At 44.9% G+C, this 25151-nt stretch overlaps 1 protein-coding gene across 1 annotated transcript in view; it reads left to right on the top strand.

The window, feature by feature from the left end:
- LRIG1 (leucine rich repeats and immunoglobulin like domains 1) overlaps window positions 1-25151 on the top strand; it is a 94132-nt gene that overhangs the window by 27397 nt on the left and 41584 nt on the right. The window contains exons 2-3 of the mRNA XM_055706881.1: window positions 9205-9276; window positions 14279-14353. Of these exons, the coding sequence (XP_055562856.1) occupies window positions 9205-9276; window positions 14279-14353 (147 nt within the window). The remainder of the gene's footprint in view (window positions 1-9204; window positions 9277-14278; window positions 14354-25151) is intronic.

Below are 25151 nucleotides of genomic sequence, written 5' to 3'. Positions count from 1 at the left end.
TCTTTTCCATGTACACTCGACTTGTAACCTACAGCTGGATGTTGCAAAATCACGTGGCGGGAGGGTTAGGTTGCCAGCAGTTGAACGTATTGCTGTGGGTCTTTCCGAGCATCTCAAAAAGCCAAAGGTTTAACATGGTTTATCTGCTTGCTGTAAGTACTTGTGAAAAATTGTGCAACTTTCAGATGAAAATATTTGCTTTGCAGAAGTAGCAGTTTTTGAAACTGTAAATAGCACTTAATGCTGATCTATCAATGTAGCTCTTGTTATCAGTTAATGGAGGCTTAGCAGTTGTTCTAAGGTAGACACATATAGTAAACTATATAGTCGTTAATCCTCAATAAATCGGTTTAGTATGTTGAATACACAGTAGGGAACCTTAATTGAAAATGTTAGTAGAGAAGTCATGGCCTTTATTGATTTACTGGAGAAACGCAGTGGTGATGGACGCAGGAGCAATATGTTTCATGACTTGTTTTGTTTGAGCTAGGACTCCAGCCCTTGCTTCAGCAGTTTAAGACACGGTGTACTTTACTTTGTGGAGGCAAAATGGCTGAGAAAGAAATTTGCCATCAAATTAGAAAAAGGTGAGTTTGCTCTTACACAGTGGAGCAAACGTTGTGCAGCCTTTTGGGTTTAGGGTATGTTTTTTCTCATGACAGTAGATAGCACTTCAGTTAAAACAATAAACCCAGAACAAACCCTATGGGTGTTTGGGCAGGTGGAGGATGGAGTTGTATTTGTGGGTTAAAAAAACCTTCCACATCCTGCTTTTCCTTCCAACTTCTTACCTGTCACAGGTGGCAAACCAGGATTGCTTTATATTAAATTAAATACAGTTATTTTTATTTAGGTGTCCATGGCCCCTTTGAAACGTGTTTTTGCTTTGAGGCAATCCTTGTAGCTGATGGCTCAGTGTGCTTTGGAGAAGATTGGTCTCCTTCAGGCAGTGCAGCTTAGTAGAAGCAGCAAATAAAGTGAAAAATTAGCGTGATTAAATGCTGCCTGCTCTAACCCTTGCAGCATCCCCTGTTCCTGCATACAATACCACCTTTGACTGGGCTGTCTTGCTAGGAGCAGAGGAACATGCAGTCCTAATGGGGAGGGTTTGTAGCCTCAGTAACTGTGGGCAGTGTATGTGCTGCTAGTATTTTTTTCAGAAGCGGAGAAAGTGTTGTTGAATACCTTATCATTCATGCTTGCTTTGTCCTGCCATTTTCTGTTGGTTCAGGTCCTTACTGGGTGCCAGGAAAGGCTGTATGTGTCCCCAGCCACGAGTGCTGCTGGGGCCGGTGGGGCACGCTGCAGAGACAAGGGCTCATAGTCCTCCCTCTGCCATTGAGGCCATTGGATGATTTTCAAATTACTTCACTTCTTAAAATCTCACTTTACTTTTTTTGGAGCATGAAGCAGTTGAAATACTGAGAAAACTCTTATTGAGTAGACCAGGATCAAGCCCTGGTGAAATGAGTATCCTTGTGTCCTTCCTGATGCTGCAGGGGCATAGCAAGAGATCCGTAAGCACCTGAGTTAGCCAAGTGCTTTGCACATATGTTGTGATGTACTTGCATATGTGTATGGTTGTGTAGATTAAGTTGAAGCTGATCTTCCTTTTTTTTTAAAAAAAAAAAAAATTAAACATTTGGGGTGTTTTGAAGAGATAGTCTTCCAAGCAAAATAATAAAAAAAGGGCAGAAAGGATCTCCGCTTTAGTTTTGCTAAGGTTATTAAAATAGGAGGAGATGGGATCCTAGGTTTTGTCAAAACACATTCACGTAAACTGAGCAGGGTCTAAAATAACCTGATACTGCCCTTTTTAAAGAGACAAATAAGCCTGTAAGTGTTCCTTGTAGGAGATGTAGAAGCCCCAGCAGCAGCTAGAGTTACCCAGCACTCCTGCTAAGGGCTTCTCTGTCCTTCCTCAGGCACCGAGAGCGGGGCTGCCTGCTGGAGCCGCAGAGCTGGCAGTGATGGAGACATTTATGTTTGCAGCCTCGTGCGAGCAGACTGGCTCTGGTGGTCACTTACCAGGCTTGTACACGCAGGCGTCTGTACGTGCCAGATGTGTGGTCTCTGCGCGCTTGTGAGCGCAAACAATTGTGAGCTCGGAGTGGTGGAGCATGGAAGGCTGTTGCTGGAGATGTGTCCCTGGAAGTTACTTGAAGATAATTCCCTAATCCCTTGAACCGTATCAACCACGTACTAAATTAAATTGTAGTCCGGCACAATGTTTCTCAGTGATGTGGTTTTAATTAGTATTCTTTGCGTTAATGACTGCATGCATCTGCTGGAATTGACTCTTTGGTGATCATGCTACAGGAATTTCCTTTAGACAGTATTGTTGGTCATGACTGAGAGTGATTCATGGTGCAGTTTTCTTGGTGTCTGGATGACCTCTCAAAGTTTGTCTTCACTGTCAAATTAGCTCATATTATGGCTTGAGGGTTGCCCTTAAGTTGACTCCCTTCTGCACATAAAGCCCCTTATATGAGCAGGCTGTTAACCCAAGCTAATATGATGCTGCTGCTGCTAATTTGAGCTAGGGCATAAGTAAAGCCTGAGTGAGCACATTTGCTTAGCCACTAACAGGACCTCTCAGTGATGGGGCACAGCTTCACCCGTGTGGGTGTTGCTTGTCCTTCCCGTGTCCTGCAAAGGGCCCTTCCTCTCTCCAAAGCACTTTAGAGCAGCAAGCTGGGACATTCACCTCTCTGGTGCCCTGTGTTTTGTTGCTGTTACCTCCTTTTAGGAGGTCACTCTTGCTGATGAGGGGACGTTTCTGCACCCCAGAGGTGTCCCTTCTCTTGTAAGCTGGATGCTTTGCACAGACAGGCAGAGCTCGCCGGGGTAAGCAGTAAAAGAAACCATGAGGGGCTTGGCTTGTTGCGGCCATGGGTGCCCCAGAAACGTGAGCATCCCAGAGTCCCAGTCAGTCCAGGTATTGCTCAGCAGCGTGGGAGCTCATGCTTGAGGCTGGCTGAAGCACAAGGCGTTGCATGGGTGTGGAGCCCTTCAGTGCATCCTTCAGCAAAAATCTATTTCTGTTCTTTGTCCCTCCTGACCGTAGGCAGGTTACGCTGAGTTCAGGAGCAGTGGAACAGAGGTGAGAGCGATGAGGGGGCTGAGGGGCATAAGAATCTGTGGTTTTCTATCAGTTTAGGAGGCAGATTCAAGGGAAAACCCAGGAATGGTTGTGGTGGGTTGGGTGAGTGATTTCCCCAAGTCCAGGCTTTGGCTTCTGGCAGTGAGTCAACCACTTCAAAGGAATCTGCAAGAAATCCTCCAGAAGGTAATTAAGGACTTCATATCTAGTATGTGAAAGCTCCTTCTACTCTCATCGCTGTGGTGGCTTTTGCAACTCCATTTAGTGGCCATTTTTTTTAGGGGAAACTGAAAAAAAAAATCCCATTTAAGGGAAGGTGTTGCCGCGCAGCGCAGCTGTGGGTAGTTGGCACCAGCAGCAGTAGCTGTTTGGCTGCCTTTGCCTCATGGGAGCAGATTTTGGACTTGCCCTGCATGCAAGAACCGAAAATGGACTAAAGCTGCTTCTTTCTGTCCTTATGGTCCATACAACCACCTGAATCTTTGCAGTCTAGTCGATGGCTTTGTGCTTCAGTGTTAAGCCTCGCATGTCACTGCTTACAGGGACTCTGCCATCTCCCAGGGAGCTCACGAGCTTGTTCAAAAGAGAAACTCGAGTGTGCTTTCTTCCCCGCACAGCTGTATACTTTTAGCATGGGCAATGCATTCCCTCTCTTGTTCCCCTGGCCCCCGTCCCCAAGCTAATTCAGCTGCAGCCATGCTTTTCATACCCAATCAAGTGTGCATGGGGCCTCCATTCCAGCGCTGTAAAGCCATCTACAAACATGTGGGAAGAGGATGGTGCCTATTCAGTAAGCTGTGGACTAGGCAGCTATCTTTCGACAGATTAGCCAGAGGAATTTCTGTTGCAGGGCTTGATTGTTCTGGGCCCTCGGCTCCCTTTTGTGCAGGAGCAATGAAAAGTTGTGTTATGACAATGGTTGACAAAGTGTTTAATGAAAGCCACAGTTGGCAGTGGCAGAACTTCGAGCCATCCTCCTTTTCTCCAATGCCTGTAATCAAAAGGTGCAGAAGCGCTTTTGACATAATCTTCTGCACTGACAGATAAATGGCTTTGATGTAAGGGTTGGAAACCTTCAGCTCTCTGAACAGAATTCAGCCATCATCATGGTGAGCAGAGACCAGGAGCCACGTATGTCTTCCTTTGTCTGGCGAGCCAGCCAGACACCTCTGTCTTTAAAAAGAGAGGTGGCTTTTCTCTTCACTGGTTAGGTTCCCAAAGCAGAGCCAAAACTTCCACATGAACTCCCGGTCTACCCCGCACCTTGCCCAGGGAGGCAGGATTGGTGTTTCATGGTTCAGAGAGCTGATTGATACCTCCTCACTGGCAAGCAGGACGCTTTATGTGACAGCATTATTACTTTCAGGAGGTGGTTTCAAGGCAGGCTATGTACCTGGTTATTCAACAAGGCTTTCCTTTCAGGCTCTGCAGTGTTCAGTGATCCACAGTGCCATTTTCACAATGCTAACTGAAGGCAAACACTGCCTTCTTGTTAGAGACTGGAATGGATGAATAGACAGAACAGGGCCCTTCCCGTATTGATTTAACAGGCTCTCGGTTCCTGATCATGGGCACCTTAGAGTGACAGGAGGGGAAAATCCCTACGTTGTTGGGTTAGCCAATACAAGGAAGACTTGAAGTATGTAATGTATAAATAATGTGCAGAGCACTTCTCATGCTACTAATTTGAAATAAAGTTTAATAAAAACCCCCATGAACTTCAGGTCAGCTTCTGTTCAACAGGGGGAAGAACAATCTGAACGTTAGGGGCTACTCAAGTTGGTGGCTCAATTGTGTATTCTCTGCTGTCTGTGGAAGCTTCTGACCTTGGTAGAATGCTTCCCTGAACTTACAGCCCAGGCCCTTGTCCAGGATTTGTGTTGGTTGTCTGACTTGCGTTTTCTTTCCACAGTTGCTTTGGAGGCATCAGAATACCCTCCCATGAGTAATTCAGTAGAAACATGTACCCATGAGAGGAGCAGGTGGGACATGGGGCAGCCTGCTTTCCGTGTGGGTATGCCCTCACTTGGGCTCAGCTAACCCTGCTTAGGTGCAACTGCTAGAAGATGGGCAGACCCCGCACACCAAAGACATGGTCTCTTGGGACTGGCATAAAACACTTTTATTATTTTATTATTATTATAAAAATAAAAGGTGATGCTTTATAAACTGCTACTTTGAAGAGGTGCCCAGCACCTGAGATAGCTTGGATGGGTTGGGGGCGTGCTCATTTGGGAAAGGACAGTTGTGTTGGCTTTGCGGTTTGAGGACTCTTTTTTTTTTTTTTTTTTTTTTTTTCTTCGAAGAAGACATTTTAAAATACTGATGGCAGAAACGTTTGCTCAGTGATCTGTTGCACTACTGCATGATGTCAGACTAAGGGGCTCCTTGAGAAGGAACGTGTTCTGTTGTATGGGAGAGCAGAAACACGACAGTTTTCAGCGATGGGACAGCTGTACCCCCACGCTTGGCATCTCCAACCAGCCTGCATTGCTGGGCTGCTCAGCTTGGAGAGGCCGAGCTGATGGGGACGTTAGAGCCCCTGCAGCATGCACTGCCATATATGCGGGACCTGTACTTGGCGGTGGGGAAGCATCATGTTGCACCCATGACCTCAATTTTTGAGTTCCCTTCTTTATTTGCATTGCTGGAGCCCAACCAAGATTGAGGCCTCACTTCATCAGCATTGGGCAAACCGAGACAATACCTACCTCAATTTTATTTACAGTCTAAATAGACAAGACAGACAAAGGGTGGCGGTGGAAACAAAAGCTCTGAAGAGGTGATGTGACATGACCCGGTCACCCCAGCAGGAGACTGAGAGTCAGGAATAGACGGAGGTTTCCTGTCTCCCAGTCCCAATGATCTATCTATTGGAGCACGTTAATTCTTTCTCCTGTTTGAATGCTGTGACTAGCATGCCAAATACTGTCTAGTGAGGGGATCTGCGTTCTGGGAATACATCCTTTGATTGCTAATGAATGCTTCAGGCTAGAAATTCTTGAGTGTTTTAATCTAAGTTAAAATACAGCTAGTCTCAAAAATTGAGTAAATTGTTTATTTTTGTGTATCTGTTTAATTTCAGGTCTCCTGTTTATTTTGCACTGACTCTCTTTCTAGCTTTCATTTCCTCACCGATTTTTGAACAATGTATTGTATGGTTGGTGAGGGTAGTTGGTGGTTGGAGTGGGTAGCATGGGGAGGACTGAAGACTTTGGCATGCAAGAAGGTGGAGTTCATCTGCATTTCTGCAGCACCTGTTGGGAAGTCTTCCTCTTGCTGGAGCAGGCAAAATACGGTTGTGCTATGTGAAGAGCCAGCTACTTGTGCAATGACTTTGATGTTCAAACTTCCTGAATGGCAGCAACAATAATCAGAAAGTCACTTTGGATGATGTTGAACTGTGGGCATGAAATCCTTTAATTTACAAAGACCTTTGTTTTTTCATTTGTGAACTTGTGAGGTTCATGTCAGCATCACTCAGAGCTTGAGCACTGGCTAAACCAGGGCTCTGGTCCCTTTGACAAGTGTAGGGACGATCAGTTTAGTGCCTGTGATTCTCAGTTCTTGATTCATAAAATAGGTTCTTAGCCTATTGCAAAGGAATGTTTTGAGGCTAAACACCTTAAGAAACGCAAAGATTTGTGGCGATAGAAGGCATAGAAATACTTGAAAACATATGGATTCATGTACAGTCATGACCGTGGTTGTATTTCCCCCCCCCCTTACAGTTTGTCACTACTATTTCTGTGTCAGGTTTATCTTTATTGTGTTGAGCCTGTAGGATGTTGCCTGTTGTCTTTTCTCTTTTGCCTGTACATCAGGCAGGGACAAGCTCCAACCTGATCTTGCTGTGTGGTTTAAAAACAAACAAAAAAAAAGGTAGTAATGTAATCTGTGGGCAAATTGCACTTTAATTCGTAATTGTGCTATGAATATGGACTTGGCTTTCAAATGCACTCTGAGTTTAAACTGCAGTTTGACTTTTATTTAGATAAATGCCTTTGAGTTCATAGTGAAATGGATATCTGCTGTAGGCTGGTATTGATTTAAAGGTCTCTTGAGTGTTTTAAAAGGCAGTAGGGGCTTACAGGACAGCATATTTTAAAACTAGATGCTTGGTTAGGTTGTACACTTCTGTGTAGCTTCAGGTCTAGATTCAGTCAAGAGGCAGCCTGTGTTGTTGATTTGTAGAGCCTTCTTTCACAGCAGGTATTGGCAAAAAATTTGAACGTTTTAGGCAAAATGTAAGGACCTGTCTCTAGAGCTGGCTGCACTGACATGATGGAGAATAGCATGTGCATGAGAGCTATCAAATGGTTCCTGCATGCAGGGGAACGCTTTGAGGACTTCCCATAAATGCATTATAGGAGGGCAGGTGATCAATAACAGCTTCTCAGCTCAAAAGAGGTGTTTATCGTTTCCTGCTAATCATGCAAAGTTGGTAAGCTTTGTAGTCTTTTCAAGTCTTGTATTTGTAAGGTTGCTGTGGACCTAGATTTCTCTTCACGTTACCTCCCAGTCCAGTGGGTTAGCAGGAGCACTTCAAACAGGACATCTCCATCTGTGGTCTTCTGACAGCTGCCCTTTTTTGTGTCCCTCAGCTCTTGGGTTGCGTAGCATGGGTAAAAGTTCAGTAGGTGCCTTGGTGACTTAGGTCCTCTTTACCTGCTTGGGCTCCAGACCTGCTTGGAATCTGTGGGCACAGCTTCAAAACAAAGAAAATACACAAACCAGGGAAGATTGGCCACTTTTCTAGTCAGACTGGCTTGGTGGTTTGAATAAGCAGCTGAATGTTTGAGGGCTTATCTAAAATCAGGCCATGAAGCTTTTGGGTCATGTTCAGAGGTGCAGTAAGAGGGTGTAACCTCCCTGCAGAGGAGACAGGAGGGTTGAATTTTACCCAGGATAATATCCTAGAGCAGGGTGTGGAGCAGCATAAAATTAATGTAGGTCCCCCTTACAATTTCCTTACAAGTTATTGTGGTTGCTTTTCTGCTACCACCCATCAATTTGCCTCCTCCCTCTTTAGATTACACACTCACAGGAACATGCCAGCACTGCATACATCATGTTAATTAGGCCGTTTGTTAATTTTCACATCATTAGGCACTTGGTCTTAATTGATCTGTGCTCTCCTGGTAAGTCCATAGCTGCAGGTTTGACCTGTCAAGTGTGGTGTGCTGACAGTGCCTATCTTGGAGGGGAGACTTTGCTGTTGCATCTGATCATCTGCTACAGCAGAGCATGGCAAAGCTCTTGCTTGTGGTTTTCAGAATCGGTACTTTATTTGCATTATATTGTCTGTTTGCTGTCCCTGGCGATCCTCACAGTGAGTTCCTTCCAGAAGCACATTGAGCTCTGGCTGTATTTCCAAACAAGGGTGTCCTGTGAAGTCTGCTCTCCCACCAGGCTGCTGTTGGATAGTACAGCGTCCGTGAAGTGCTATAATACGATCTAGATTTGGGCTGTTGGGTGGTGGGAAAGTGTTGGTTGGGGTTGTTGAGGACCAAAGCGTGTGCTACTGCGTGACTGGCTAAAAGCTGTAATTGCTGATTAAAAAACATTTAGTGATATACTCATAATATCATCATCTTAGAAAATGTAGAACACATTTTATGATTACACATAGTAAGTGTACGTACCTGTATCTGTCTATTTTGTATGTGACACACACTGGGATACAAAAATGCTCCATGTGAATATAGCTATAAAATATTTAGCAGAAGGTTTGTTGATGGTTTTAGTTCAGACTTTAATTTGTCAGGAAATATCCTATTCATCTGTGATTAGTTTTGTGGTTGTGAATAACCAATAGAAGAATAATAAATGTAATTGTGTAATATAAAGACAAATTAAAACCACACTAATGCAAAAAAGGAAAAAGCTTGGGGAGAGCTAGATAACATTTTGATCACGGAACTAAACTCGCTCACTCATGTATTCAGCAGGAAAGTGCTGCTCTGCCATGTTTAAGTGCTCTTGTTAAAAAAAAAAATATCCACCCACCCAGTGCAATGCAAAATAATTAAGACAACTATTTTGCTGAGCACTGTAACTGCACTATGCTGATCCCACTTTTTTTTTTTTTTTTTAAACAGAAACCTGAGCTACAACAAGTTGACGGAGATTGATCCTTCTGCCTTTGAAGGGCTCTCGATCCTGCAGGAAGTGTAAGTATTCTTTCAAAGATTTTAAATTGAATTTTGCCAGGGCAATTTGTGGGCCAGAAGGGAATTGTGTATAGTTTCCTTCTTTTAGTACCTTAGTATTATATAGTGTATATAGTAACTTCCTTTAGGTGACTTGAATGAGCAGATCTGACTTGGTTTGGAGGGTTTTTTTCCCCTCCATATTGTACCTGTGCTGTATTTTCTTTGTTAAAAGTAATCAATGAGCAGAACACAACATCCCAATTAAGACAAGATAAGCTGTTATTGGAAATCATTGGAGTTTGCCTCCCTCGGTCTTGTGCAACGCTCGGAGGGAGCAGTTCAGCTAACACACCTGAACATACACACAAAGCTCCTTGCTGAAAGGATAACCCTGAAGCAAGGCAGAGCAGCCTGGACTGTGATACCTGATGCCAACCTAACCCAAATCTCCCAGGAAACAAAGGTGTAGTGTAGTGGATAACAAAGCACTTAACTGTGTCTCCTCCTCTCTCAGACATTTGTGCTCCTTTTGGAACGAGAACAAATTCTGTTTGAAGCTTGAAGTTTGACATTTTTAGGAGAGGCTAAAACAGCAGAGGTGTCTTCTGCTTTGGTGGGGGCAGAGAAGGAGCTGGTGAAGGTCTGAGTGGCTGTACCAGGCCGGCCCCCCCTTGCTGGTACAAGAAGCCTTCTTTGGGCAATCGCAAGTTTTTCTAGCTCCTGATCTGTGTAAACGCTCTGCAGTTACCCTCGCAGAGGAGCTGTGCCTGTCAGCTATTCGCAGTGATTCCCGGAGCTCCGATTTTGGGTTTTGAAAAACGAAAGTGACTAAAATTGCAAGCGGTGGGTTGAGGTAATGAGCTCGCGTTTGAATGTTGAATCGCTGGCATTCTTGAGGTTTGGGCTCTGTTTGAAGAGCTACTGATGCCTCATGGGAAACTGAAAAAACATTTCCTTTCAGAAACAATACTGTGCTCTGTGTATATTGTGCCTTTTCTCTTGTCCTCTGTCTGTTTTCATTAAGTGTTGGCTCTGGGGTGGCTCGTGGAGGGGTCAGATCCTGTGATTCTTAAATAGGCAAAAGTTTTTGCTACAGCAGGAGTTCTGCCTGACTGATGCCTGCAGGATTGGACCGTGGGGATTAATGTAGCATCTCTCCCCTGATTGCCTCTGGCTCCCCTGCTTACACTAATAGTAGGGATTTACAAGGGGTCATGATTAAGTGCGGAATATGGATCAGGAGTGACTGCAGTGCTCTGGAATCGGTTCATCATGATCATCCCAGAGAGCAGTCAGGAAGGGGAGAGAAAGTGGTGCAGATCAGCAAAATGCTGCCTGTAGGATCTGTTTTCTCAACTTTTCTTTAAACTCTGGAAAGCCTTAAATTACTCTGTGCTTAAAGAAGAGAATTGCAGCCCTGATCCCATGAGACTTTAGAATTATCCTAACATGATTGTGGCTTAGCAATAGCTTTTATTTGTGGAAGTGCCTGAAGGCTTGTGACTTCAGGGAGCGTGAGGCTGGGAAATGCATACGGTTTCTGATCTCTTAGGTAGGGAGCTCCCTTGTGCAAAGCGCTGCACCCTCGAGAGCAAGACGAGCCCTGCACTGAGCAGTCAGCTGCTAAAAAAAGGTATCAGGGTTCGGGGGAGGTAAGTAATACAGCCCGCAAAGTAATGGTGCAGATAAGAGCTGTTTGCCGTGTCAGAAAGGCAGGGTTAGGGAAAAGGGAGAGAGCAGAGGAGTGAGTAGGAGGGAGAGGGAGCAGTTAGAAACGGGAGACTGGAAGGGAGGCAGAGGTCTGGAGCGAAGCCTGGAAGGCAGGCTCTGGAAAGTGTGAGGGAGAAGCCCTATTAAAAGCCCTATCTACCAATCTTGGTTGCTTTTGAATAACAGCTAAACCACAGACCACTGAAATAAACTGCATTTCACAAAGAGAACCACATCTGTACTGCCAGAGCATCTCCTTTCTGAGTTTTTTTTCTTAAGCACTTTACAAACATTCATGAAATAAGCATCATGCTGTGGCATGTCTTGAGAGCAAGTCAGTGTTTTGCTGTGCGCGCTGTGCTGGGCAAACCAAGTCACCCTCAGGGAAAGAGATTGCCCCAAATAATAGATGCATTGATAAGACCTGAAACCTCCCATGATGCTTCAAACACAGTGCCTGTGGTTCCTGAGCGTTACAGATGAGGCTCAAAGCTCTGTGTGTGTCTCTGTATGTGAATAATTAGTGTGATATATTTTGAAGACCTTTTGTTTTCCCTTGATTTAAAGAAAATGTCTGCATACCAACAGATGTAAACTTCATAGATTATCTTGGATGCTCTGTTTTTTACTTTACTGAGTTTGTAATAACATAATAGCTGTTATTTCCCCTACGCTTTTCCCTTTCCCTGCGTTTAGACAGCTGTTTGTGGATTATTTTTTTGTTTTGTTTTGTTTGAAAATCTTTTTGCTTAAAAGTTTTAAGTCTGTGTGGGATGAAATTTGACTCAAAGTGATATGAAACCCTGTGATCCCAGATGCTCTGAAATAGCTAGCTTTGTGCTGATGGAGGCTCAGGTGGTAGGGGCTGGCACGGGACATTACTTTCCTTCAGGACACCTATGCTTTCCCTCATCCCCTTTGGTGGCTCCCTCTAATGACAGACCCCTGTTCTCATACCTTAGTTGACAGAGTGGAATGGAGGGTGGTGCTGTGGGGTCAGCCCTTTCTGGCATTTCCTCGGGTCTTACAGATCATGGCATCCATGAAAAGTGATGGTTGCATGCCTCTCAGGTTTTCCAAGCTCATTTGTAACAAAGAAGTAGCAACTGTGCTAAAATTCCTCTCCCCACAACTCACCTTTTATTTTCCAAAGTGCCTTTCACTGAAGACTCTGGAGAGCTGTGCTATTTTTGAGCAGGCTCCATTTCAGCTTGACACCAGCCTGGCAACTGGACCGTAAATATTTTATACGGGAGGCCCCCCTCCTCCTCTGCCTTAGCATCCAGAGGCAGCAAGTTTGTGTTGTCAAAGGAAGCAGGGCTGGGGAGGAGAAAGGAGGCTGAAAGCTTAAATTTGTTGAGCCTGGCTGTTCTCTTTTGAGGTTTTTGCTTCTTTTTTTTGTTTGTTTGGGTTTTTGTTATGTGAGTGAAGGGGAAGATGAGAGGGAAATCCCAGGCAAATATGGAGCTTGGCTGTCTCTTCTTCATCAGCAACTGGTGCCTTTGAGCCAAGAGCGAAAATGAGGTGGCAGAGCCACTTCTGACCTGACAGGGGGTTGATATATGAAAATCACACTTATGTCAGAGGAGGGTTTGACTAGTTGTTAGATGCCAGTCAGTGTCAGAGCTTAACCAGAGCTGACCCAGGCTAGCAGAGGGTGGGCCTAATTATCCTTCTTCTCCCATGCCTTTCCACAAGATGCTCAGTTGGATTTTAATGAAAACATGACTCAAATATAAGCCTGTTAATGCTCTTTCCAGCTTGCTTTGTACCTTTGAAAGCTCTAGACCCTGATATAATACAAGCAACAATGAGCTTTTAGTTGCAAAGTGGAGCTCCTTGCTAAATGGCAACACATCTGGCTTTTTTCCCTTACATTTTAAGGTATAGGTATAATGTCAGAGGCAGAGCTGAGGCTGAGGAAAGCTTTTATCCCGGCGGTGCCTGGAACTCCTTATGAAATCAAATCTCTTGCCTGCTCTCGGAGGAGTCAAAAGGAAGTTCTGGGATGGATGTACCGCTGTCCCCTCCCACCTGCCAAAAATAGTTTTAAAGGAAAGAATTAAAAAAAAACCACCAAAACCCAAACCCACCATAATTTCAGATTGCCCCAACTTGTTCCCACAGCTAGCGCACTGTGCTCCCCTGCCTGCCACAGGATGCTTGGCCTCTCGCACCCAAATTGGGATCTTTTTGAGATGCCACCACAGAGCCCTCCATGATGGGAGCAGCTCAGCGGTGGGCGGTGGCAGGAGGGCTGGGGGGCTCTGCCTGCAGCCATCGCTGGTCAGGGGCGGCCGGGGGTCCTGAGAAGCTGCTGGCGGTCCTGGGCAGCCACTGCGTGCTGCCTGCGTGGCCCCACTCGCCCCTAATTGCTTCAGCATGCAGGGTGGGGGGGTGGGGGGGCAAGATGGCTGAGAAATTAGGTAATTTTCAAGCAGGCGGGCAAGCGACTGTTACAGTAATTAATTGACTAATTCACCATACAAACAAGGGCTCTTTAAACCAAGGAAGAGCCGGTCACATGGCAAGGATCTGTTTTCAGTCAGAAAAACACTTCAAACATTAGGCCATTGAAAAGGACGTTTTTGTACCAGCGCTTGCAGGGACCCGGCCAAGTCTGCAATTGAGGGGGGCTGCCTGGTGCTCCCCAGCTGGCTGGCCATGGCAGGTCACCTGTTTTTGGTGACATTATTGTGCCCAGTGCTGGTTTTTGTGTGTGTGTGTTGCTGGCTCAGGATTTCCAGTGCTTGGCCTGGTGTGGAGAGGAGGCCTGAGGCCCCCACCGCCATGGCATCCTGCTGGGCCCTGCGCCCCGGCCTGGCGTGGAGGGGCGAGTAGGGGCTGCCACTTCGGGAGGGAATGAAATTCGTTGTCCTGAGGTAGCGGGACCTGGCTGCCTCATGCTGTGGGTGCAGACAGGACCTGGCTGCCTCATGCTGTGGGTGCAGACAGGCTCCTGTCTCGGGTTTGCCTCAGCGGTGACTGGAAGCTCGGGCTGTAGCACAGTGCCTTCCTCGGTGGCACTTCACCGTTTCAGGCAGTGGGTGGAAGGAGAAGAAAAGCATTACTTTTTTAGAGATACTGCAGGACAAATTATGGTGGCTCTCCTTTATTAAAGGGTTGGGTGGGGAGGGTAAGGTGGGACCATCAGAGAGAGCCAGACAAGCCCCTTGAGATGGAGGCCTCTGCCGGCATGTTGGTGTTCCTGGAGAGTCGGGCAGCATATGGGGGTGCTGCAGCCGTCCCCTGCTCCTGCGTGCTTGGTCCTAGGCTGCTGGCTTCAACAATTCCTTGCTGTTTGTTGCAGGCAACTGAACAACAACGAGCTGACCGCCATTCCCTCCCTGGGACCCGCTGCTTCCAGCATCCGCGCCCTCCACCTGTAAGTCACTGCTGCCTCTTTCAGCTTGTCACTCCGCGCTGCGTGTGGGGTAGGTTTAGCTGCTACTGAGAGTTTTGTCTGTGTCACACCCGTTTCTGCTGACTCTTCAGGTTTCATTATCAGGCTTGTTAGCACCTTAATTAAGAAACATCTTCGGGAGTCCTGCGATTTGTGCGAGGTTGGGCTTGATTGATGTTGTGCTTGTGGTCATCGGTAACTTATGTCAGTAAAACTCCACAGGTTAGTTGCATATTGCCTAATATTTTTTTCTCATCTATCTTTGGGTTTCAATTATTATGTCATACTTGTGCTGTTAAAGAAGTATATTATTTTATCTTTCATTGTTTTTGGCCCTGTTCTGATAATTTCTTCTTTTCTCTTAAAGTCAGAGACTATTCACATCTTAAGCTTTCAGGGAGCTCATTCCAGACTCGTTTTTATGGTCTCTTTCAACTCTTTTTACTTTTTGAGAGAGTGGTTGGTGATCACAAGGCTTGATCTGCTGAAGCTTTGAAGTTCCTAACTTCAGTAGTTTAGGTGCCTGCAGAAGTGTTAGACACCTGAGAGCCCTTGTGTGTCTGCCACCAAGGGTCTCAGATTGAGGATGCTGCTGAAGGGAGTAAAGACGTTATAATATCAAACTAGTACCTTGAGACTGTAGATTTCTAAAATTATTTTGCGTGTCTCTGCTTGTAATACGCAGAGAGGAGGAATTTTGCTGAGGTATGCATAATACCTCCCAGGTTCCTAGGAAGGGGAAGTGGTTATAGCTAATATGGGCTTCAGCAAAGTGCTTGAGCAGTTCAGGCAATGGCTTCCAGCACACATGGCCTTGCAGCATACACCTGCAGGCAGGTGCCTGTGTTTGCCATGGATTTGCTTCTCCTTGTAGTGGAAAATGGCTGTGTCCATACCACCAGGTGATTGGCTTCTCGTGCTCAAAAGGCTCTGACATACTCTGAGACACCTCGATCTGTTGACTAAAAGTACATTCCCGTTACTTAAATCAAGGACAGAATTGAGTGAAATGAACTGGCACTGTTCCTGCTCTTCCATTAGGCGGTGTTAAAATATGCAAAGCAGAACAGCTCCCTCACTGTCTTACTTCAGTTTAAGGATCTTAGCTTCAAACTGGTGTCCATATCTCACTCCTAGTTTGAAGCGAGTTTAGCTTTTGTTTGAGATATGGTGCCTTTGATCTGGTTCTTGGGTATACCGTGTTCCTGCAGAGCTTATGAAGAGCTGAAGTGCTCCTCTGCTATCATCAGTGCTGGATCTAGCAAGTGTCTCTGTTAAATGCGTAAGTAACCACTTCACCTCCTGGGTGGAGGGGCGGCTTGTGTCTCAGCAGTTATCGGACCTGTCAGATATGTCACATGCAGTTGGTGTGAAACCATCTTGTTTGATTTCTGCCTCCTGCCGCAGCCTCTCCCTGCTTGTGTGACCACATGTGAAGTCTGGATGCATGACCTGGGGGCTGCTGGCCACAGAGCAGGGCAGTAAGTCCCTCTGAGCAGGGTCCCTTGTCTAAGGCACGATCCCCTGACATGAGAGGCCATCTGCCTGCCACTTGAACTGAGCTTACCAGGCTGCTGCATAACTCAAGTGTGTTAAAAACTCAGAAATCTGATTTATGGGTGGAAAGCTTGCATACAATTTACCATCCAGGATATAGTTTTAGGCCCCCCAAATCGGCTTTTCTTTCTCACGAAGTCTATAAATGATCTGAGTTTCACAAGCCCCTGTTGTTGTTTTTGCTATTAATTTAGCTGTTGGCAAAGGACCAAATTGCTAGAGCTTTGGGTTTTTTATTCCTGAAATGAAATAAGCAGTTTGGAAAGGAGGAATAATGACTGGTGGAAGGCAGCAGATTTACAGCTCCTCTGAAATTTCAGAGTGGTGCAGAAGGAAGGGGAAGGTACAAAGCCAAATGATAAAAGGACGGTATTTTAAACAGACCTGCTTAGTATCACTTTCCAGAAATCTGTATTGCTTTCCTCAGCTGCTACACATAAATAACTCTGATAGTGGGATTTGTAATGCTGCTGTCATACCGCTGCAAGAAGGATCTCTTTGTTTAGCGTGTGTCAGAGAATGCCACTTTTTTCCCCCCTTGCATTTCCTTTTAATTTTTATCAGAGGTAAAAATAATCTGAAAGATGTTTTAAAGTACCTGCTTTAATCAATGTTGCTGACTAACACACATTGGAATGATTTGCTGAGGAAGTGAAGCTTTCTCCATTCTTGGGAGTCTTTAAATCAATTGGATGGCTTCCTAAAAGATGGTCCTTTAGTTCAAGTCTGGGTTAGTGGGCTTGATAGGCAGATTGTTGGGTAAAGTTCTTTGGTCTTTTGTGATGTAAGGAATCAGATTATATGGTCATACTGGTTTCTTCTGGCCTTCAAATCTGTGAAGTAATAATTGGGGACGCTGCCAAACCAAACCCAGGGTGAATACTCATAATGAAGACTGTGTACTGAGGAACTAGTTTATGTTTAAGCATATAGTGTTACAGTGTATTCTTTCTGCTAAAGAAAAATAAACACATTCTCTTTTTTTTCAGTGTTTAGAAATGTGTGAAGTATGTTTACCTCACAAACCTCTGAAGTAGGTTTTGTATATTGCATGTGGTTAAGTATTTCCAAAGGGCTGTGAATGTATTATAAAAGCAAGGGTTGTATATTTGTCACTCAAAATAGCCCCTTTTGAATGAGTTACTTCATCTCCTACTCTTCCTAAACTGGAGAAGAGACCTTTTCTCCTCTGGGCGCTGGGAGAAAGAAATCTGCCATACTGCTAAACTCACATTTTCCATAAAGATTTTTTTTTTTTTTTTTTAAAAATGAGCTTGATAGCTTTGCATTCCCTGGTTTTGGGTTTCCCATACCTGTCTCCATTACCAGAACTTGCTTGACCCCACATGTGTGTGGACCATGGGCCAGTTATGTATATATGTAAGCATGTGGGAATCTGTTGGAGAGAGAATTCTCAAGGCTTTATGCAAAACTTTGGATGTTACAGGCTGCAGATGGATGCAGGCATAACATATGTATCAAACATTCTATGCCCTAATATACTGTTGTGAAGTTTAGTTTGATTTAATTATTCCTTGAAGAGTCGGTTTGTTTGCCTTGCATGTTGAAAATACTGCCAAAGTTGTTCATCTCAACAAGAGCAAACATAAGGGACTTGATAAGGCTTTTAATAGAACAGTAGGGAAAAATAATCTATGTACGGGTTACCAAATAAAGGCAGACATTAAATGCAAACATCTGCTAGTGCAAACAAAAGCCAGGAAATTCAGCTGGGAGGGGGAGAGACTGAATCTGGATTCATTCCGAAATTGCATTGGAGTAGCTGAGAGGAGAATCTTGCCTGAAATTCCCACAGCATTTGTAATTTAGCTACAGTTCCTAGACTTGGACATTTGGGAGTTGATGGCAGGATGTTTTCACTGACATGCTCTTGGCTGAGGATTTCCCTTCCCAATGTTCTGCTGCAAGTCAAGTGTGTTAACTCTGTAGGCTCTTGAGAAGACTGTGTTACCTGATCTGCTGGGGAAGGGGGTGATGGAAGAAACCATTTATTTGCAGCAGAACTGAGCCTGTTTACATGCAGCTTCCTCAGTAACTTGCAGGGAGAGCCTCTGAGCCTTGCTATTGTGCCAGGTAAAAGGAGGACCTGAGCTGCAATCAGCTCTGCTTTGGTCTGTGACTGCAGGTTTCCCACAAACCCCTGTGCAGGCACAAGCCCAGCCCTTACTCTGGGGCCTGTCTGCCACTGCTTCATCTTCCTGCACATGGGTAAAATGCATCCTGGAGGGCTTTGGGATGTCTGCACGGGATGACAGAGGTGGATCCTTGTCCTCTGCCCTGACTCCAAGGTGGTCAGCCTGAATCAGGCAGCAGCCAGTGATGCAGGCACACCAGCACAGGCTGTTACACAGCTGTAGAGCTCAGCAGAGAGCCTGCTAACCAGACCTCTGAAGCAAGCATGGTAAACCCAGCACACTGTGCCACATCCTCAGCTGGCTAGGAGTTAAGGAAGTTAACAGATTAAACACTTAAAAATAACTTTCGTTTCTTTCACTCTAAGTCTTTTAAGCCCCCAACCATTTAGGAACAAAGGGGATAATGACCCATGACAGTCAGCTGTGTGTTAGCAACAGTTAAAGCTGTTTGAGATGCTTTGGCCCCATGATGTTGCTCTGAATAAGCACAGATAAGGAAGTCAGAATAGGGATTTTTGGAGCAAGAGTGTGAAATAGGATTAGCTGATTCACAGGGGATGCAGTGACACTCTGCAGTGTATTTACTGGGGAAAACGAAATCAATAGGACTGCTCTGCTGCCAAACTGAGCATAAAAGTCTCTTGAAGAAAATCAATCTTCTTTACAGGCTCATTAATGTAAAGATCAATTCACATTAAACTGTAATTAAACAGAGAGGGCTAATAGGAGAAGGGTAAGTGATCTACTGTGCCACAGGCAAAATATATCATGTAAAATTTGAAAACTAAATACGTGGAGAATTGGAAGTTGGGAGTGGCAGGGAACATGCTAGGTCAGCTTGAAAGGGCTGGTGAGCTCAGATGCCAATTGGGGCAGCGTGGCCCTCATGGAAGGGAAGGTACTCTGTGGTATTCTGTCTGGGTGTCAGGGGTAAGACAGGTCAAAGACTGCAGACAGCATTTCTGCATCAAAAGTAAAGTTTCAATTTGAGTTGCATGATTTCTTGGAGAGCTTTTCCTCTTAAGTTGGGGATTTCATTATAACTTTGGTTAAACTAGTCATGTTGTTAAAGTGACCCTTGTTTCTTGTCTGACTTTGGCTTTAGTTTTCATTGTATCTCATTAGACTTTTTTACGGGATTAGAGTTGACTGGTCTGGGAGATCCCCAGTGTGGCAGAATTGGGATCATACTATTGATCCCTCCTCCTGGTGCTTTGCCTCATGCGTTCTTAGTGAAGGCTTGGGAAAGCAACTGTTGTTTTAGTGCTGTTTGCACTGCTTCGCTGGTGCTGTGAAATGGTGTTTGCAGAGACTTTCTAAAGACCCACGTGGTCCATTAGATTCTTTGAGCTGCTGTTTCGCTTTCATCTGAGACAAACGTCTTTTGCGATGTTAGCTGAAACAATGCTAGCAGTTGCTGTACTCTGCTGATCCAAGTGTGATCTAGCAAATACACCTTTGTTTCTGCAAGCTTTTCCCAGGAACTGAAATGTTGATGTTGAGATGTATGACTCCAGTTCATCTTTGCTTTTGAAGTTAAGATGCTGGAGACTTGGCAGAGTGTCAAGAGAAATGCAGCTTAAGTTCCTGCCCATGGCAGCTTCTCTGGGTGACCCCAGTTAAGAGGAAGGAGCTCAAAACTGCTGCATTGGTGCTGCTCATGGAGCAAGAGCTGAAGCCTGAGGCGGACTCGACTTGAGATGTGAGCTCACTTCATGTTCCTGACGAGGCCAGAGTATAAACCTCTGTGTAGCTGGAGTTGATAGTTGGGAAGTTTGGGCTTAAATGAAGAATTGAGGTTTGAGCTAACACAATAGTATAGATGTAGCCTTGGAGGCCATTTGTGGCCTGGGATCCTGCTGTGCTAATTGCTGTGCAAACAAAACAACTGCCTTGACCCCCCAAGAGGCTTAGTCTGCAAGTCATCTTTGCTGGAGTTAAAAAAGCATGATCTAACAATTAGAAATAAGGAGAATACTCTGTTAATTCCATCTGGGTCACAGCAAGCGGTTTTGTACTCATAAGCACAAAATCCAGATGACTCAGATGCAGCCGTGTGCAGGGTCCAGTTGAAGTCAGCAGGCTCTGCTTGTGTGCAGGACGTGTCTTGCGCAGCTCAGAAAACTGCACTGCCTGCCATGCTGTGTAATTCGAAAGAAAACTTTCTCCGGTAAGTAAGGCAAAATGGTATATGCAGATGTAGGCCCATCAGTGGGAGCAGATTCACCCCAGCTCCTGCTTGCATCAGTTCCTATATGGTGTAATGTCTACAGAGAGCAATTCTCCAGTGTTTACTCAAGCAATTCCCCTCAGCAGCTGGAGAGCGAGTTGCTCTCTGAGGATTTGGTCCATGCTACAGGCTACACTACCCAGCTTCTGGTTTTGGATGTGAATATATTGATGTAGAAAGGTGAACAGAAGGAATACTGGCAGTCAGGCTGTTCAGTATGCAAGCAGCATGCAAGTAACGTACAGGCATAATATTCTGAAACCCACCTCTCCTGTTTGTTTTGCTCAGATTTCATAGTAAGGCTCTGGTGTGCAGAGTCTGCTAGTTTTTGAGGCCAAAGGCTGCAAGAGCCTTTCCCAGTGGAGGAAATTCTCATTAATCATGTGCTCCCAAGCACCAGAAGAGGTGCTGTTTTGACTTCTCTTTTGGGCCGTTGGAACTGTTGTAATCATTTGCATGTCCTCAAGCTTTCAGATACAATGTGAGCGCATGGAAATGGCAAAGGATCTGAGGCTATTCCAGGGAAATGAGTAATCATTTCTTCTAGAAAAGCAACAGCAGTAAAGCCTGTAGTCATCAGAATCAACTAAAGAGCATTGGAAAGCATTCTGGGCATGTATAGAGCAGTGTAAAAATTGGCCAGAGGAAAAAAGATAGTGAAAGTTGGTGGCAGCTCATGGAATACCGTTTACCCTTTGAGGCTACTTGATTATGTATTTACTACTGAAGTTCACTGTTCTCTGCAGCTGTGGCAGCTTCTTCGGTGGGTAGAGAGTTGCTTCGAGCTGGGCTAGGTCTGCTCAGACATCGTTGTGCTGCTTAGCAGGCCATGCTAGGTTAGTGTTTGTTCTGGAGGAAGGAGAGGACACAAGTGGTCTTGCGGGACAAAGCACAAGATTAGGAGTTGGAATGGTGGAACCGTGTCTGTCTTTTTTGTGTGTGTCCCACATACTTATCACGCTCCGAGACCAAGTTAAATTCTTGTTTGGGGAAGAGCAGGTATTGCCCCAGGGCAGATGTACCTCGTGAAGGTAAAGCATCTTCTGGTGGGTTGTTCGAGGGCAGGTGCGTGTCATGTACAATGCACAAGATGGTTTCCAGGTTCTGTCCCTCTGCAGACCAAGTCTAGATTTGTTGTTAGGGTCATTTGCAAACATGATCTTTTGTTAAGGTCAATATAAAAAATAGCCTCATATTTGAGCTTTAGAATAGTCCAAACTTGCTGCTATTAATATCTATGGTAGATTGACTGTCTCATTTAATGGCATATGGCAAATAAAGCACCTATCTACAAAAGCAATTACTTTGTTGGTCTTCACAGGCTGAGCAGATTTCAAACATAAATAACTTGCTGAGTGTAAAGTTTTTTTAACATACTGGAGTTTCCTGCCTAAAAACTGCTAGTAATGGCAATTTAGGTTGTTCAGGGGTGAGTAAAGCTGAGTTGCAGCTGCAATAAAAGCAAGTTAAATAATTTATCTTTTTTTGTCTACCTGTTTTTCTCTCTGAAAGCTTGGCTGATTCAGTTTTGTAACTAAATCACACAAAATCGGGGAACTATCAGAATGTGTTTGTGTTTTTTCTGTGCTTTCCTCCCTCCTGAGATTGCCCCGTTAGTGCTCATTACTGGTCATCAGTTTATCCTGGTTGTTAGACTGGTGGTGCTTGCTCAGAGCATCAAATAGATGCCTAGTGAGGAGCAAGAACAGGAGTCGGGGTAGAATTGTAATTTTAATTTTTATTTTTTGCGAAGCATGGTGCCATAAAGCACTTTCAGAATCTTTCCATTTTGTTTACTTTCAAGCATCCTGGAAGTCTGGGGAACAGGCAGTGTCTTTTAGTTCCTCTAACAAGGCTAAAACTGTTTCAGCAGAGGTGTTAAAAAATGAATCCTGCCCATGTGGTTCAAAGCCCAGAGAGTAAAACATCAGTTTTGCCATTTACCTTCTGCTCTGTACAGTGCTTAGCGCTTCCATCATTGCTTCCACTAGCACCATTAGGAATAGTGTGTAATTCAGGGTGAAGAAACACTAGTGTAAACTGTGTTCACTAAAATGTGATCCTGCCATGTCTAGGTTGGAAAAGTTTAGCAAATAATCTCTAGAAAGCTTATTTTTAACTGAATAAAAGCTGGCTATGTGCTGGATTTTTTGTTACTTTTTACCCATGTTGAATTCCCCAATTAATTGCAGAGGTGAGCAAGAGAGATCACATCAAATGTTAGGAACTTACTCTTGCAAAAACAGCCCTTCTGGGGTATGCGGGGTGGAAAATCTGATTGCTGCTTGAGGTAGATGAGAAAGTGATCGGTCATACCTTTAGATGAAGTGATCACTTAAGAAGCCACCCTCCCTTCCAAGTGTGTGCATAACTCTTGCTTGTTAACAGGAATTCCATGTGAATATTGATTGGGGATAAGTGGTTAGGTGAGTACATGTTCTGCCTGTCAAACCATTTAATGTTCAATTGCACATCAGGGAAAATAGCAACAGCAGCTGGAAAATGAAACAGGAGTGCAGGGGCGTACAAGTGAAAAGACAACTGTTTTAGTGGTCAGATCTGAACAGAGAAAAATAAGTTGGGGAGAGGGGAAGAATTAAGAGTTGATGGCAAAAGAAAAAAAGTCTATAAATGGCTGATTGTTTTTAGACTTAAAATGTTTTTCCTGTCCAGTCCATAATGGAAGGAGTTGCCGAGCAGAGGGGTGATTAGTGTAAACAACCAGGGAACAGGATTGGACTTTCTGTAATTCTTCAGGTGCCCTGGAAAAGGAACACCTTTTGGTAGTCTTACTGAAGGTTTTGTTCCCCCCCCCCCCCCCCCCCCGCAGTTTATGCTTTTGAGGCAGCTGTCATCTTTTTCAAAATAAGAGGAGTTTAATAACTAAATTATCTTATTAAAGAAGCTTGAAGAACCTATTGGCTGAGTGATGGTAAAGGCTTACTGCTGATTTTACAAGATCTGCTCTAGGGAAGCCTGAACAGGTAGTGTTTTACACCAGCCTGGCTTAGCACAATAGCAGTTCTACTTCAGAGCTCAAACTTTCTATTCCCTGGACCTTTTGACACCTTGTTCTGCAGTTTCCTGAAGCCATCCTTCCTACTTGGCATGCTTTGTTAATAACAGGGTGCCTAGACTTGTTAAGAGCTGTTTCCTTTGCTAACTTGACCACGGCTTTTCCACATAGGAGCCATTCTTTCTTGCAGGCTGAACAGTCTCAGCAGAGCAGAGCTCACAGTGAAGCCTGCCCAGAGGCTATCCCTGTTCTGGTGACCTTGCTGACAAGACAGATAAGCCCTTTCAACAGAGCACAAGTGTGTGTCATGTTGGAACAGACTAACCAGCCAGCCTATCTACATCTCTAAAGTGTTAACAGAAGTTCTACTGGCCAGTCAAAAATGTTTCTCTAACTGCTGCCTTCTTCAAGGAGCAAGTCTTTTAGAGACTTCTGCTACAAGTTCCATGAGACTTTGAGAGTCTGGAGAGTAGGTATACTCAAGTGCGTTGTCCTTTATTTACCTGCCTTAGCATCAGGGTCACAGAGCTCTTGTGTAGTTAAATCCACCTGTTTTCATTGTGCTCCTGTCAAAGGTGGGAAAAGCCCCTGTGTCACATCATGGCTTTCAGGCATAAGCAATGCATGCTATCAAGAAGTCTGCTTGCAATTACAGTTTGGATTAATCTTATAGCATCATGGGCAGAGCCATTACATTTGGTTTGCACTTAAATTGCTGCTCCACTTATGTATTTTCTCCTCCTCACTCCTGCAGAGAGACAAAAGCAAAACAAAGCCATCCACAAAACACATGCACTCACTAGGCTGTGGTGGAGCTTCTTTACTTTGATCATTTATTACACAAAGAGAAACTAAAATCAGCATCAGGGTTTAAGGATAAAAGTGCCTGCATGCCCTGTGATCCTGGACCCTATTGGCTTTCAAATGAAAATGCTGCCCTTGTTGATTAGAAGCACAAAACTTCCCTGCAATGAAAATGAAAAGAGGCTGCTGTCTCTGCTTGCAAGTGGGACAGGATAGTTGCCCCAGCCTCTGCTCTGGGCTAGTTAAATTGATATCTGGGCTGGGTCTGATTCTTGGTTTCTGTTCTTCCTTGTCACAAACCTGACTCATCTGAGGCCAGTGATAAGGGTGTGGGGGGCGAGGCAGCAGCCCTGACGTGGAGTGGCTCCTTGTGCTGGGTGCTGTGGAGAGCAGGAACTCATCAGAGCAGCAGACTGGTGCGGGCGAAGCTGAGCCCTTTCTTAGCTTCGAGGACTGGCTTACGCGCTTAATTTATGATAGAAAATTGAGTTTGGCTGGCATGTATCAGCAGCAGAAGGAAGCCCTTGAGGTAAAAGTGCAAGAGGGAAAGCCAGTGGCAGAGCAAGAGAGTAGTGGACCAAAGACATAAGATACAGAACATAGCAACACTGACCTGACTGTCATCTGCCAGCAACTGAATGACTCCTTTCAAGTACTGATGTAGCCCTTCCTTCAAAGACGCTCTGCTGAGCCCTACGACCCCATTCAGAGAGCTGGTGCAGAGCCATGTGGTTTCCTGCGTTCTTGTATGAAAACTGCCATTTTACCTTATATGACTCTCTCCTTTCTATTCCCATAGGACAATTCTGCTCCTTCTTAGCAGAGTTCAGCACTCAGCAGGGCCTCTCCTCTCCTGTGCAGCCTTTCTCAGTGCTTGCTCCAGACTGAGGTCAGGGAATGTGAGAAGATGGAGAGTGACAAGAGCAGTGGTTTGGACTGAGAACTGGAGAAGAAGGGGCTGAAAGACTAGCACAGCTATGAGTGTTCACAAAGTGGCTGTTTCAAAATGGCATGGGT

The sequence above is a fragment of the Falco cherrug genome, chromosome 4, assembly GCF_023634085.1.
Source record: "Falco cherrug isolate bFalChe1 chromosome 4, bFalChe1.pri, whole genome shotgun sequence".
NCBI classification, from domain to species: Eukaryota; Metazoa; Chordata; class Aves; order Falconiformes; family Falconidae; genus Falco; species Falco cherrug.
This window is presented reverse-complemented; position numbering and strand designations above follow the sequence as displayed.